Genomic DNA, 16,905 nt, shown 5'->3' with positions numbered 1-16,905 from the left:
GGGAGTTCCCTGGTGGCCTAGTGGTTAGGATTCCAGGCTTTCACTGCCATGGCCCGGGTTCAATCCCTGGTTGGGGAGCTGAGATCCCACAAGCCTCACAGAGCGGTCAAAAAGAAAAAGAAAGAAAAGAAAATATCTTCCTCGTTTTAACAGTTAGGATCCAAAGAGTGCATCTAACAACGTCACAATCTGCTGGTCAAGATTGTTTAAACCTAAAGTTTGATAAGAAGCTTTCAGCATTCAATTCTATACCATTCACATCCCATATGCTCATTCGGGGTCATAATCGTATGCTGTTTCCATGGCTGCTTAATTCTTGGGCTCTCCAATTAAAGAAGCCCTTCAAAAACAGCAACTAAGCCTTATTTTTATTTGTGCTCACCAGAGTGCCTAGCATAACCCTGAACACAGTGTAGGACCTAAAGTAAACATCTGTTAAATAAATACAGAGAATTCATAACGCAACCGTGATGACTTCAGCGTCTATAATAGTGAACATATCATTGGCTGTTTCATTTGAAACCAGCTAATGCAAGGGACTAAAAATGTGTTTCAAACAAAACAGCCAATTAACCTTTCCTGCCTATTATGCTGCTTTTACTGAATGGACACCAGATGAATTCACTGTCATTGTGACCTGTTGACCCCCTAGAGAAGCAGGAGGAACAAATGGGCCACTGTTTGACTGCCTGTGCTCCAAGGACTGTGGGCCTCTTTGTAAGAATGATGGCTGACCCGGGGATATGATCCCCAAGGAGCCCATGTTTTCCCCACTCCCCTGAAGAGAGTTTTGAAGCCTCAGGTTATTGTTTATCTTGGCAAATGACCAGAGTAAGGTCCAGAAAGCCTGATGTTATCTCCTTCCACCCCCTTCTTTTTGCACTCCCAGGAAAGATAGTCCAGAAATGGAACTAGATTCCATAAAATAGGACACGTGGTCATCTGTGTGCATGACCTCCTTAGGCATACTTACGTCCACATTTATTGCCACGGGTAAGGTTGGTCAAAGTTGCTATCGAGTTTTAATTATGCAATGCTCTTGGTTTTCTTTATGAATTGAGTTTTTAGTGTGTTGTTTGGTTAACCCTACAATGTGTAGCAAGACGTCTTTGCATATTTCTGATTTATCCTTTCCAATAACTAGACTAGAAGACAAGTTGTATACATGGCTGCTTAAATAGGAATAATCCATGCCTCTGTTGTTAGCAAAGTATGTATCAATTTTTCAAATTGTGATAAGACCGAGACACTTCACGCTTATGTGCTACTTATACGCTTGTGTTGTCAATTTTCAGCATGATATCAAGTGAGTGTAATAAAGTTATTTTTAAAGTTAAAACAAAATAAGCACGCTGTACCAGAGGACTCACTCACTCCCAGGGAAGAACTTAGCCACTGAGAATAGATCTCATTGTCCCTTTCAATTCAGTCACACCCTGGAGCTCACCAATTACATAACGGGGGGCCAGCAAAAGGAATCTCAATTTATCACTATAGTTTAAAACTCAGAAATCAAATATGACATCCCCAAAAGAGGCAGTTAACAGTATAGTCCCATATCGCCTGCACAGAACAAGTAAATGCACTTTAACCTTTTAATGAAAGCAGCCTCCTACAATCTGTTCTTATGTAAAGAATGAAACAAGGCTCAATAAAGAACTGAGTAGAATATGAAAACCTTCTCCCACAGTATTACAGACTATTTATAATTCACGGGGAAGGGAATTCTCAAAATAGCCTATTCTTGAACTGACAGAAATATCTTTACTCTGAACGTTTAAAAAAAAAGTCTGAACTGATAGTCTATGAAAAATGGCCATTGCCCATCTACAGGCTCTGATCAGGGGAGGTGCTCTCCTATTCTCTTCTATCAGCACCAAATGTGGTCGTCTTGACCTTCAAGCCCATCACAAGGGCCCTGTCAGGGTAACAAAGGAGAGAGCTAGCATTCAACCTTATAAAATTTCACTGGGTTGGCACAGAATGTAAGCAGGGGCGTGCTGATGTGGAATCAGATCACTATACACAAATGCTCCAATCATCCCTGGAAAAAAAATGATATAGTATTGCATAATTTTCTTTCCTCTGGGTGTTTGACAGAAGGTATTTTGTAGATTATTTGAAGTTTCTTGAAAAGGGAGACTGAAGCCTTGTGTTTGCATATGAAATCTAACAACAGTACAGGAACTTGTGAAATATACTCACCCCAGTGCTCATGTTACCACCATTAACACAGCCAGCCAGACAAGGGTTAAAGTATGTAATTCCATCCGATCCACAGACTGGCTCATACTCATGTATTTTACAACCACAATTCACATTGCAGCTTCCTGTCAGATTCCTATGTGGCATGGTCAGAGAAGGTCTAAGAGAAAAAAGTAGATCGTGAGAAAAATTTGCTAAAATAAAACTCACAGGACAGTTCTTCATGTTCAGTCATGTGTCCGTTTTAGAGAAGATATTCCCATGAAATCAAAGCCATGGTACCTTGACGTAGCACCCTAGATAATTATTTTTATGACTTTAAAACAAAACATGAAGAAAAATGTTTCAATTTTCTGGTCCTACAGATTCAGTACGACGTTCGTATCAAATTATTTATCATACCTCGATCCTATCCTCCATCTTGGTGATACGGATCTGAGCTCAGAAGTTCTAACCTTCATATAACTAAACTACTCACTTACTATAGACACTTGGCTCTATGTCTTAACAAATTGGACCCTCGATTTCTTTAACTGTAAAATGGAAGAAATACTCTTCTGTGCCAAACTAATAATATCATGATGAGGACATTAACATGGAATCCATCAATCAGAGTTATCAACATAAGGTCCTTTGACCAAAACCTTTAATTTTTCTGGAATAAATTATCAAAGAAAGACATGGGACTCTAGAAAATCAAAAGGAGGTGATTTTTCAAAGACCGTCAGGAATCACATCACTGGTTTGATTCAGATGACCAGAGAAGAACCATTAAACTCTCCTTCCCTCAAGAATGCCCAGATGTGGATTTACAGGCAAACGTGATGGGTTCCGTTTTTTCATGAGATCATGATGTCTGATTCAAAGAAGTGATACAATATTTTAAACTCTAATAAAATCAGTTCAGGCAAGAAATATAAAAGGGGGAAAAGGGACTTCCCTGGCAGTCCAGTGGTTAGGACTCTCCACTTCTAATGCAGGGGGTGCGGGTTTGATCCCTGGTTGGGGAACTAAGATCCCACATGCCTCGTGGCCAAAAGACCAAAACATAAAACAGAAGCAGTATTGTACCAAATTCAATAGAGACTTTAAAAATGGTCCACATCCAAAAAATCTAAAAAAGGGGAGGAGGGCAGGCAAGTAAGGATATAGGGCCTGAGAGAGAGATGTAAGGAAATGGCTATGGAAAGACAGAGGCAGGCAGGTACCCGGAGGGAATCATGGAAGGATGAAAGGGGCTCTGAATGTTCACATCCAATGACCTCCTTCCTTTGCTTTCATGACCATCATTTTTAGGTGTCACTGATGACGTACCCTTCCTAAAGCCTCATGAACTGGCAATAGCAGATCCTTCATTCACCTGCCCAACTACCATCCTCCCTCCATTCAGCCGATAGTTTGGAATGTCTGTTATGTTCCAGGACTTACCTTTAATGACTATGTTGAGTAACCACTCACCCAGTAGCCTAGTCCATCCCAACCATATGTATTAAATCCATAAACATAAAGTGTTGTTTGTTCAAAGGCTTTTCTCCTGTGTCCTCTGTCACACGTTGATAACTGAGTCATCGAATTTTAATGGAAGGAACAAGTTCACAGCAATATTTAAACCATACCAAGAGAGACTTCCAAAGAGGCAGAAGGAAAATAAACTCTATTCTTCATTCATATCCCTCCACAGAAGAAATTGTCACAAGAATCTCATAATTATTATATTCACCAACTCTTAGAATCATACCATTTGATAGTTAGAGAAAGCCTGCGCACAGCAACGAAGACCCAATGCAGCCAAATAAATAAATAAATTGAATATACCTTTAAAATGTGATTCGGGACCAGTAGTTCTCACAGGGGCAGCAATTTCGGCAATGTCAGGAGACATTTTTGTTTGTCACAACTAAAGGGATGCTACTGGCATCTAGTGGGTAGAGGCCAGGGCTGCTTCTAAAAGTTCAACAATATACAGAACAGCCCCTCCCCAGGATAAGGAATTAACTGACCCAAATCTCGATATACTGAGTCTGAGAAACCCTGTTCTAGACCTATTTCCACATTCCAAGGATGATGAAATGGACGTCTAAGGAAGCCAAATGATTCATTATGAGGCCGATTGGTGCTATTTTTACAAAACATTTATTTATTAATTTTTTTTTTTTTTTTTTTTGGCTGCGTTGGGTCTTAGTTGCAGCCTGCGGGCTCTTTAGTTGTGGCGCGCGGGCTTAGTGGCCCCGCGGCAAGTGGGATCTTTTTTCCCCAACCAAGGATCGAACCCGCAACCCCTGCATTGGAAGGCAGATTCTCAACCACTGGACCAACAGGGAAGTCCCGATTAGTGCTATTTTAATTGATATCACATGAAGCGTATTCTATGTGAATTACTATTATCTTCACTAGTTCTGAAAGAACCAAACTGCAAGCCATGACCAAATAAAAGGGACTTATATGCCTGCATGCTTAGTCACTAAAAATGACACGCTTCAAATCCATACAATAGGGTTTTTACTATGCATATTAAAAAGTTACACGGAATTTCCTATTAACAGCATGCTTCGTATTCATTTATGATGGCCACATATTTCAATACCTCTCCTTTATGGGTATGTCCACTCAAGAGAAAGGAATCTAAAGAGAATGTCAACAGATGCTCAGAACACACATCAATGACAGGAAGGCAAAAGTTTTCCTGAGTTCTGGAAACAAAGGTACAGTCCCAGGTCACCCTTGGGTATGCTCGCTTTTCTCATGAGATCATGGTGTCTGATACAAAGAAATGATACCATATGGAAAGCTCTAAGAAAATCAAAACAAGCAACAAATATAAATAGCAGTGAAAAGAAAGAGGCATTCATGGAAAATGTCATTCGGGAAAAAGGCCATAGTGGCACAAAAAAAAAGAAAGATGCTGACACAGTTCATCCTTTACATTGCGCTGATTTAAAAAAAATTATTTTTAAGAATAATAACGTCTTGTTTGACTATCACTCACACTCCAGAAGACAGACTGGATTAGAATAATAGTGCAAGTGTTTAAATCTGAGTCACTCCAAGCAACCTCTCATTAGCCTGAGCTAAGACCATCATGGGAGTACAAAATTTACAAGGACTGTAATACACCACACTCATCCTTGTGCAAAGGGACAGTACATCACCTTTCTAATAAATGAAAACATTACTGACAAGTCAGCCTTGCAAACAAGAGGCTCGTGTTAACTCAATGTCCATGTAAGTGTTCTTTCCATGACAGGAACAATGACTCACTAACAAATGCCTTATAACTACATGGTCCAAGCTGTAAACCTAGGTCACACATGACATGTTACTATAAATATCATGGAATTATAGAATTAGAGAGACGGGAGGAGACTCTGAGGTTAACTAACACAGCTTACTGATTTTCAAGCCTAGGAAACTATGAAAGGTGTAATGACATGCCCCACAATCATTGAGGCTTTAAGGAAACCAGCCATGGGGAGACCAAAATGAACAGAAAAGGGAAGAAGAGCGAGCTTGCTGCCTAATTTTCATTAAATCAATTGCTTAAGGATCAATATTTATTTAAAGTAACATACAACAATAAAACAGATTGAGGTTTAACATGAGGAAAAATCTCTACCATGGAGCCATTACAGCTGGGTATGTAAGGATACAGCTGCTCTCAAATCACACACATATTCTCGCACACACACACACACACACACACACACATAATTGTGTCACATCACCCCACCCCAAAACCTAAAGAACGCTTGGACTTCCCCACCTGACACACTTCTACTGGTTTCCACAAATCAAAGAGGAGCCCCTTAACCTTCTTTCTGCCTCCTGTTAATTTTCTCCTTACTAAGAGATATGACAAATAGGGATCCATACGTCTTATATTCAAGCCACACGGATTAAAAGAATATGACCCACGCAACAAAAACCTTTCAGGCAAAATATACTAATCAACTAAAAAAAAATGGTATCTTTCTCATAATTTCTTAAATTTTTATCAATCTATCTCAGTCTTTAAGGAGACTTCAATTAGAATCTTTCTTTTTAATTCCACTTAAATTCTTGGCTTTATATTAAAGCCCTTCCTTGGCCAGATATAGCTGTGCAACTTCAGGTTTATAAATAATACTACTATCACCATCATCATCATTATCATTTAGGACTAACATTTACATAATCCTAATTTTACTCCGGGACTTGTGCACTGAGATCTCTATAGAAGTTACCTCATGTATTCCTCATGAGAATTAAAATTATTATGACTGTGTCTCCAACTTTCAGATAATGAAACTGAATATCTGAGAGGATAAGATAGGTACTGTTAAAGTTCACAGAACTAGTAAGAATCAGGGAGGGATTTAAACCCAGTTTTCTCTGTCTCCACAGTGTGTCCCCTTAAACCCCTACGGCAACAGACCCACTTTGTGTAATTGGCCATGGTTTCCCTTGAGTCTTCTGTGTGCTCTCGCTCCTCCTTTTTCTTCCTCTAATGCAGCTTTACTGGCACTCAGCTCTCACTGTGCTGAGCATTAGAGTCAGAGAGAGCGGGTTCAGGGAATTCCCTGGTGGTCCAGTGGTTAGGACTCTGTGCTTTCACGGCTGAGGGCCCAGGTTCAATCCCTGGTCGGGGAACTAAGATTCCGCAAGCTGCTCAGCACGGCCACAAATAAAAAAATAAAATAATAAATAAAAAGAGTGGGTTCAATTCCATATCTACAATTCACCGGTGCCATGAACAAATCTAGAGAGACTTCACTTGTGTTGTAAAACAGAGACCAGAATATCTATATCGCAGGGTTGATGGGAGGATTAGATAAGTAAATGGATAGCCAGCGCCCAGCAAGTTCCTAGCACATAACAGGCATGAAGATACTGAAATAAAAGTAACACAGTCACAAACACAAAGAGCACAAAAGGCCTTCATGATGATTTTCTTTTCAAAAAGGAAGGTGTCATTTTCTTATTTACTCATATAGAGAACAGTCAGAAAACTAGATGAGGGTCCAGTTGCAGGCCTACCATTTAGAAGCTGTATGACCTTAACAGCCTAATAGTTAATGGCTGTCAACGCCCCTCCTGCCTACATGAGCGGAGATAAGCATGATCAACACAGGGGAGTATGTAATAACTCATGGGATAGCTTAAGGTTCCCCAGGACTATAGTCATGAAAGTTACGGTTACGGCATCCAATCATTCTTTTTATTGTTAAAGCTTCCTTTAGCTTTGTAGTCAACAAATTCAAACCAGATATAACTTGAAATTTACATATAATAACCTACAACTTATACAAACTGTCTCTTTAAAGCCAGAATCATTTTTAATAAAATGATGTGTCCCTTGAACAACGTCTTGAAATGCCTTTATTTATTTTTAAAGTAATACATATTCATTGTAGAAAATTTGGAAAATACAAAAGGACTAAAAAGTCAAATTAAACTCACACAGTAATGCTACAATCCAGGAATATCCACCATTATGCTTTTAGTATATTTACTTCCCTTTGCTCTTTTTTCAATATGCATATAAATTAACGTTAATAACATATTGTTATCAAGATTTCACAGAGTGTTCTAAATTCTATTTTTCCTGCTAACATTATATGATGAACATTTTCTATTGACTATGTTAATATGAATGGCAAATTTGGCCCCGAGTTTAATAATATAGGTTCAAGGCTTACTGTGTTTAAACAGATATGATATAGTTTTACAGAGTTCCTGTAATTTGTTTAGATCTCAGTTACAAAACTTAAAACTCACTGGAAAGAAAATTTGCTTATATTTTATATCTCCTCGATACTCCTAAAAAGGAAGTAAAGCAAATTTTGTTTGTTTCTCCCCAAAAGAACCAAAAATAGATCAAATCATATACTTACAGCTAGAAATGAACTGTAAGCCTATTAATAAAAGTAGCCAAGATAATCCAGAAACACACATATCTAAGATCCTTTAAGTAAACTATTTTTTCTCTACTTTTCAGGAATTGCCTTTAAAATTAGTAATACCTATAATAAATAAAAGATCTTGAATGTCACCAAAGAAATTAAATAGGAAAAAAAAAAAACGTTCAGAAGGGTAAGTTGTCTGTGAAACACAGAAGACAGGAACGGTTTAATTAGAGAAATTAGGAATGATCTGGCTAGAAATGCTAGTCACTCAAGGGCTGGTAGTAGAATGCTATCTAAATACTGGCAGAATGGCAAGTTCAGGAGTGGTGACAAAGATGATGAAATGTACCTTTGGTGAGTTGCAGCCAAGGTCTGAATTAACAGACAATGTTTACATCTTAGTGCCTTGGGACAATAAAACTATAATGAGAGAAGTAACTTGAGAAGAATACCCCAACCCCTGAGATTTTGGACGGGTGGACTGGTGGATCACACTCATTGCCGAAAATGCTCTCAGAAAACTGAGCAAATGCATCTTCGTCATGTCATAGCTCAGGAAATCATCCCTGGAAAAGTTCTGACCCAGTAACTCAAGTCTCCAAATCAGAAGATGATATAATAGATTTTAGTTTAAGTTCAAAGAGATGACACTTGATGAATGAAAGATAATAAAGCTAGAATTATTAAATGATTTATCAAGACAGTACTGTTGAAAACTTCTGTACATGGACATCAGATTTAACCCCATTTGAAAAACTTATTTGAAGGTAAAGAGCAAACAACTCACATTATACAATGTGTTTATATAAAGTATTGCTTAAGCTACAGTTTTCACTGGCTCCTTTGTCGACAAAATGATTAGGAAACACCTGTGTGAAATACAGTTCGGCAGACACAGAGGGGAAGCAAAACACAGTTCTTAATTAAAACTGCAGGGAAATTGTGGGTGCTAGGAGAATCAAATTCTGAATTTTTTTCCTTTAATTTTGTCATATTGTGGTTAGAACACTTAACACGAGATCTACTCTCTTAACAAAATTTCAAGTGTACAGTACAGTATTGTTGACTACAGGCACAAAGTTGTACAGCAGATGTCTAGCGCTTAGTCACCTTTTTTGTTGTTATTGTTTTATTTTGTTTTAGAAAAATAAAGATTTATTCTGAAGGGAAGTGAATAAATCTTTAATGTAATCTATACTGAGTGACCAAACCAAGTTAATATTACTGTTTAAATTGCCAGCAATTACCCTAAGGATCAAAGTTTGGCACAATCGTCAATGTTTGCCTACCTCATAAAGACACCTCCCTCTAAATTCAGAAGATAAAGGAAACTGGAGATCTGACATATTGTGGGGTGGGGAGGGCTGTCCAAGGCCATTTAGTGAAATGGACACGCCTCCTTTGGGCATCATCAACATTAAAGCTTGTTCATCTTGCTTTATTAAAACGTTGTTTCCATTGATTAGTCACTCCATGTTTCCCCCTTCCCCCAGACCCTGGCAACCACCATTCTGCTCTTTGATTCTATGAATTTAACTATTTTAGATACTTCATATAAGAGGAATCATACAGTATTTGTCTTTCTGTGACTATTTTCTTTCACTTAGCATAATGTCTTCAACGTTCCTCCATCTTGTCGCATATTACATAATTTCTTTTTTAAGGCCGAATCTTATTCCATTATATGTATATATGACATTTTCTTTATCCATTCAGCCGCTGATGGACCTTTAGGTTGTCTCCACATCTTGGCCATCAAATCTGAATTTTCTAAGGGAACCACTAATAACACATCAGGTTCATTCTACAAAAAAACTGTGACTCCATTTTGGCTCAATAGGAAAAGTTCATCTTTCTAAAACATCCCAACCCCATCCCAGGCACTTAGGTGTCTCTTGAGCCCTCGATGCTAATTCAGAGACAGGTTAGTCATTAACTCCTTTAATGTCAGAAAATTCACCATGCTGGGGAACCTGGAGCTTCTCACACACACTTTCATAAATGGAATTGGCTTATATATTGTGCTTTCTTCTTTGTGTTTCTTTTCTTCTTTCAGGACAGTTTAATAATTAAAAACATTACTTTCAAAATCAGAGAAACCTGGGTTCCAGTCCTAGCTCTATCATTTTCTAGCTGTGTGACTTTAAGCAAGTTATTTGATCCCTCTGAATTTCTTTCTGCTCATATTTAAAATGAGAAAAATAACATTAAATAGTTATTTAACAATTGCTTATTACTGTGGGTTTTATTCCATTTTATCCTCTCTATAGTTCTAAGAGATCGAGACTATTATTAGCCCATCTTAATGATGAGGAAATTGAGGCACAGAGAGGTTAAGGAATTTGCCAAGTACCTTATTCAATCTTCACAGCAATTCAACATGATCAATACTATCAGTATCCTTACCCTAAAGATGTAGAAACCAAGCACAGAAAGATTAATTAATTTGCCCATACTCACACAGCTATAACTGGCAAGGCCAAATATTAGTGCACTATTGAAAGAAATGGATGCATTCTCTATAGCTTTCTGAGTAAGGAGGTGGTGTGTGCACTTAGATATGTGCTTATATAAAATACAAAATGTGTAACAGCACCTCAGTGTAGTACTCAGAAAGGATACAAACTCTAAAATAGATAATCTGGGTTTCATTCAGTTCCACTCGTTATTAACTGATGACTTTGGGCAAATCATTTACTCTCTAACCTCAGTTTCTTTAACTGAAATATGTGGTTAATAACACATACAGTGGAGTGATGTTGTAAGCAGTATATCTAAAAGATATACATGAGTGCCAATCACCATACCTAAGCCAAACAGGTGTCTAACAAAGGCTCCTTTCTTCACTGACACTCCCTTTATCTCTCTCTTTATCAGCTTTAAAGGAGAAAAATCCTACATGCAAGGATCAAAATCATGCAGAACTACCATTTTTACTAAGCAGGCCAACCATGTACTGATGAACAGGTTGTGCACTGCACAAGAGCACCCAGCCAAGGGAGCAAGGAGAGGCTGAAATGTAGTCCATACCCTGCTTGGAGAAAGGGCCCCATTATTCTTCACACAAAGGTAACTGTTACTCTAAAAGTGTCAAACCTGTGCAGCTGTACCACCCAAAAGTGTTTATACTAATTCAATTTTAACTCTCTCCCTAGAAGTATTTGGGGAGCTAGAGGAATTCTCCAAGGAAACTGGGTTTTTCTTTTGCTCGTTTATAAACTTCAATGACGTCAGGCTGCAAATATTAGAATGAATGAATTCTTGCAGCAGTCTCTGGCACTCCTAATCAACTTTTCTTTGTTGAATACAATTAACTGAGAAGAAATGTACCATAAGTCATGGATTTAGATAACTACAATGTTTATTTACATCAAGTTCTTACTAGTTTCAGCATCACTATATAAGTAATGTCCCAGTGCAGAGGTGGATGCCAGACATTCATTAATCTTTTAAAAAGGAAAAAAGAGTCACTTTGCATGATCTAGAAAGGGAGTAAAGCCAAGAAACTAACTTTTTTCAACATATACTAAGTGTTAGACTCTGTGCTGGGAAATATCAAAAACCTTTCCTCACATAATCCTCAAAATCAAAGCTACAAATATTTGTTTATAATATTTAAACGCTTCAAACTGGAGATTGAGGATGGAGGAAGGAGACACTGACTTTTCATTTTCTACCCTTCTGCGTTATTTTAATTCTTTCAACCGCATGTGTTTTACTTTAATTATAGTTGTAATCAGGTATGATTCACATTATTGCCATTTTATATACGAGGAAACCAAGAGTTTACAATATTAGATAATTTTTTACAAGGTCACATAGCTAGAAAATGATGGCGCTATTAATTGCCTTTGAAAATAATACTATCTTTGAGGGGAGAGGGAAGAAAAATTCAAGGAATTCTTACTTGGGACCTCTTTTTTCTCAGTAATAAGGAATACGAGGTTGTCCGACAAGAAAAAACAAGCTACGGTAAGATAAAAAAAACTTGAAGAAAGGATTTTTTTTTTAATGGACCAATATGAGGCATAGGAAAGGAAGCTGACTAGGGCCAAGTAAATGGATTGCTCAGCAAAGACAAGGGCCTGCTAAGATTGGAACTCATCAATTTGTAATGGAGCAAATCAGCACAATTATATAATTTTTTCCCAGTAGTGCTAGGGAGTCCAGAATCAGTTGATTCAGGATTGGCAAGACCGATGTGGTGTTAAGCAAAAGCTTTAGAAGTCTTGAGGGGACTTGCAGTTTAAAAGCAGGTAAGACATGGAGTCTGTGTTCCACCCCTTCTGAGAAGGCACTTGAAATAAAAGTGAGTATAACAAAAATGAATCGAGCTGGCAAAGAGAAATGGAAAGAGCAACACCAGACTCCATGAAAATAAAAGTGGACAGGCAAAGGTGCATGTGAAATGAGCAGATGCCACCTTGGAGAAGAGCCAGCCTGCCCCATGGAACCTCTACACGACTCTGAATCCAAATCCAGCAGGTGCAACAGGGAGCAAAAGTGACTGCGAAGCTGAAAACAATGCGACTCACTGGAGACCTAAGGGAGAGAAGACTGTATCAGTGGGCCCTTCCACTCTCATACCCACCCCCTCCATCCCCAATGCAGAGCCCCGAAATTCATCAGAAACCTCTTCTAAAGAATTCAGAACAAAATGTAAAAGCTAAGCTTCTACCTTAGATGTTGACAAATAAGGATAAAACTCCCTCGTTCTTGTGTGTGGTGGGGGGGTGAGTGGAGGAGAGGGACACATAACCTGACAGATGTTAAACTGAGTCTTGTCAACCTGTAAAACCCAGAGTAAATGAACAGAAAAACTGACATTTCAAATAAAATGACAAAATGTAAGACACAGAAACAAAGTAAAAAAAAAAAAAAAACTGAATTATATGCGCAGAGAGATCTGAGAAGATATTACTCCTGTTCAAACAACAGCAGGACGTTATGAAAAGGGAACACTCAGAATGCCAAAGAAAAAATTATTTTCAAAATTTAAAATTTACATAAAGAATAAAAAAGCAGGTTTGGAAAAATCTCTCATAGCAAAGAAAATATGAAATATGAGAAAACAAGTTAAACATACAGGTAACGAGTCTGTAAGTTCCAACATCTGAAAAACAGGCGTCCTGGAGAACATAGGGAAAATGAAGAGGAGAACGAGTAAAGATATAGTAGAAGAAAATCTCCCTGAGGTTAAAAGAAAAAAAAGGACATATGTGTTACATTAAAAGTGCCTAATACAATGAATGAACAAAGCCCTGGGCCAAGACATTCATGCGTCTGTCCATTCATTCATACAACAAACTTTGTTGTAGATGGCAGGGCTGTAACTATTATGTAGGCAGCTATAGTAACTGTTCTCAAGGAGCTCATATTTTAGAGACAAAAGACAAGAGCAAAGCAAGTAAGCAAGACAATTTCAGATAGTGGCACGTGCTACAAGGAAACTGAAGAGGTGATGTAATAAAGAATGAGGGGAGAGTGGGCTCCCTTATATTGGGCAGAAAGGGAAAGTCTCTCCGAGAAAGTGACATTGGAGGAGTCCAGCCAAGACAAAATCGGAGGGTAGAGCATTCCTTATGGAATTTCAGAACACTTTGAATAAAAAATATCCTCAAAACTTCCAAATAAAGTTGGTAATGGAGAAATGAGAACTCAGACTGAAATTAAATTTCATTTAAGTATCTGCAACATTAAACGCTAGATGACAAAGCAATGGTTTCCAAGTTCTCAGAAAAACAAATGTTTAACCTATAATTCTATACCCACTCCAACTATCATTTAAATGTGAAAGAAGAATAAAGACATTTTAATACACTTACGGTTTCAGACAGCTTCTCTTTCCCTGAACCCTTCCCTAGGAAGTTGTCCAAGGATTTTTTCTGGCAAAATGAGGAGTTAACAAATAAATAACTACACAGACAAAACCTAGTGGATACAATTGAGATCTATGAAAGGAAGTTCCAGGATATAAGCTATGCAAAAGAGCAACCAATCCAACTGAAGCAAAATTATGGAGAGTTTCAGAAAAAAAGGATTCAATAAAACAGAAAGTATAAAGAGAACTTAAGTATATATATGGACAAGATAAACACCAGTAGTAGGAGAAAGAACAGGCCTTTGGAACTCAAGGACAAACACCACAAGAAAGTCATGGTCCAAGTATGATACAATTTTCAGCAGGTTCCCTTCCCCACCCTACTTAGTAGATGACCACTTCTTCTTCCACCCCCTCTATCTTCTGGAGAAAATGAACCAAAGGCTCTGGACTTAAGAGCACCACATGAAAGAGACCTTTGGCAAGATGCTGGGATGATGACAGAGGAATTTGGTAAAAGTTTGCAAAATGAACAGTAGCACCCTAGCCTCTTCCACCCACCACCCTCCTCCCAGCTCTAGAATGTCAGCAGCTAGGCTTACAACCCTGAACCCACTGCAACACAGCCCAAGCCAGGAGATAGGAGCATCCTTCTCTGGAGGAACTGAAGCACCTCAAAGGTAAGACCTCAGGTTCTGACACTGAGCACCCCAATGAAAATGTCAGCTGTCCCCCTGCAACTACCCTACAGTGAGATCCACTAACTGACAAGCCATAATGAGATATAACATAGTTTATAAAGAATAAGAAAAGTAGAGAATCAATGAAGGACAGATAGGAGAAAAAAAACTGTGGAGAGAAAATAACAATTACATTTTTAAAAAAAGTTAAAATGGAAACAAAAGACATGGTCTCCAGACATTAAAAGTTCATCAAGTGCTCAGAGGAAAAAAAAAAGTGTATTGTGGTGAAATTTGGGAATACTGGGAATAAATGGAAACTCCCAGGAAGGAAAAGTAGGGCACATACAAAGGATTGGGAAAAAGAAAGGCCAGAATTCCCACAAGAGCATTAGAAATTAGACAAAAATGGAGTGAAAACTTTAAATTTTTTAGTGAAAATGATTCATCCAGTCCAAAGTTCTTAACCCAGCCAACTTGGCAATCAAATGTAATTGTTAAAAAAAAAAAAAAAAAGAGGCTATTTCATGAAAAATCTCCAAAAAAAAAAAAAAGGTTAACAGCATTGACAGCCTTTCTGTAGCTACTGGAGGATGTGCTCTAGCAAAATGGGGGAGGAAGCCAAAAAAGAGGCATCCACAGAACCTAGAAAATGAAGGATCAGTACAGAGAGAGGCAAGTGAGATTCCTGGGTCAACAGCGGGGCAGCAGGCCCAGAGGGCTCCCATACAGATGACTCCAAGGGGTGGGGAAATGGAATCCTGAGTTCATCGGATGGGTGAAAAGTCATATTGAGATTTCTTGAGCCCTTAGAGGATATGGGAAGGCAGAAGCAGACTCAAAGAAAACAAAGGAAATGAAAACAAGGTAGTGATTTAATTCCAGGAAAATCACTGCTGTACAAAGGAGGAAATCTAATCACGATACAGTACTTGTGCCTCAGCTGCTAACAATACTGTCATAATCATACCATGAAAATATCAGAAAAGGATTTGAGCACAACTTGTGAAGAAAATGCTAGACTCCTCGTTTACTAAGACAGGAAGTCATAAATAATGTCTTCATTTGGTTAATTTATACAGTATGCTTTAAAAATATAGAGGTAAATGCCAGAAGAGATAGCTAAAAAAAATTTTAAATTATTGCCCCTGGGAAGCAGGGTCAGGAGACTGCTGGTTTTTCTTACTAATTTTTAATATTCTATTTATGTTTTCCAATTGTAGTAAAAATAATTTGATAGAAATAGTTCTTAATGGATTAGTGATGACTAATAACAATAGCTAACTATCACTGAGCACTTACTGTGTGCCAGGAGAGCTGAGAGCTTTACACATGTTTCTTGTGTAATCCTTGCCTGTGATCTCTAGGTCAATAGACTAAATGTTTGGGTCCATGAAAAATTCACATGTTGAAAGCTAACCCCAAACGTGATGGTATTTGGAGTTTGGGGCCTTTGGGAGGTGACTGGGTCATGAAGGTGAAGCCCTTATGAATGGGATTAGTGCCCTTACAAAAAGGATCCCAGGGAGATGCCTCACCCCCACCATGTGAGGACACAGCCAGAGACAGCCATTTATGATCCAAAGAGCAGGTCCTCACAAGACACCGAATATGCTAGCACCTTGATCTTGGACTTCCCAGCCTCCGGAATTGTGAGAAATAAACTTCTGTTGTTTCTAAGCCATCTAGTCTATGGTGTTCGCTTACAGCAGCCTGAACGGATGTATATACCGATACGTGTCAGCCATACCTCAGTTTTGCCCTCTGTAAAATCAGAATAATAATAGTACCTACCTGATTAGGCCTGTTATGAGGATTAATGAGTTAATATACGTAAAGCATTTAGAAGAATGCTTGGCATGCAGTAGTGTTAATATAAGGGTTAGCTACACTTTGAACATCACCATCATTATTATTATTGTGACAGAAAGTTTCCAACCCAGATCGTTACATAAAAAAAAAAAAAAAAAGCTCAGAAAAGAATGTATAGGGACTTCCCTGGTGGCGCAGTGGTTAAGAATCCTCCTGCCATTGCAGGGACACTGGTCTGAGCCCTGGTCCGGGAAGATCCCACATGCCGCGGAGCAGCTAAGCCCGCGAGCCACAACTACTGAGCCCGCGAGCCACAACTACTGAAGCCCGCATGCCTAGAGCCCATGTTCCACAGCAAGAGAAGCCACCGCAATGAGAAGCCCGCGCACCGCAACGAAGAGTAACCCCCGCTTGCCACAACTAGAGAAAGCCTGCGCGCAGCAACGAAGACCCAACACAGAAAGAAAGAAAGAAAGAAAGAAAGAAAGAAAGAAAGAAAGAAAGA

General features: G+C 38.5%; 1 protein-coding gene across 3 annotated transcripts in view; it reads right to left on the bottom strand.

Moving 5' to 3' along the window:
• The window catches only part of SLCO5A1 (solute carrier organic anion transporter family member 5A1), a 118,519-nt gene that overhangs the window by 6,835 nt on the left and 94,779 nt on the right, over positions 1 to 16,905 (bottom strand). For all 3 annotated transcript variants that reach the window (XM_029222829.1, XM_029222827.1, XM_029222828.1), the window contains one exon: positions 2,206 to 2,365. In XM_029222829.1, the coding sequence (XP_029078662.1) occupies positions 2,206 to 2,365 (160 nt within the window). The remainder of the gene's footprint in view (positions 1 to 2,205; positions 2,366 to 16,905) is intronic.

Source organism: Monodon monoceros, unplaced genomic scaffold, assembly GCF_005190385.1.
Source record: "Monodon monoceros isolate NGI ecotype Baffin Bay Population unplaced genomic scaffold, NGI_Narwhal_1 Super_Scaffold_14, whole genome shotgun sequence".
Lineage (NCBI taxonomy): Eukaryota > Metazoa > Chordata > Mammalia > Artiodactyla > Monodontidae > Monodon > Monodon monoceros.
The sequence above is the reverse complement of the archived record's forward strand: the minus strand, read 5'-3'. Positions and strand labels throughout refer to the sequence as shown.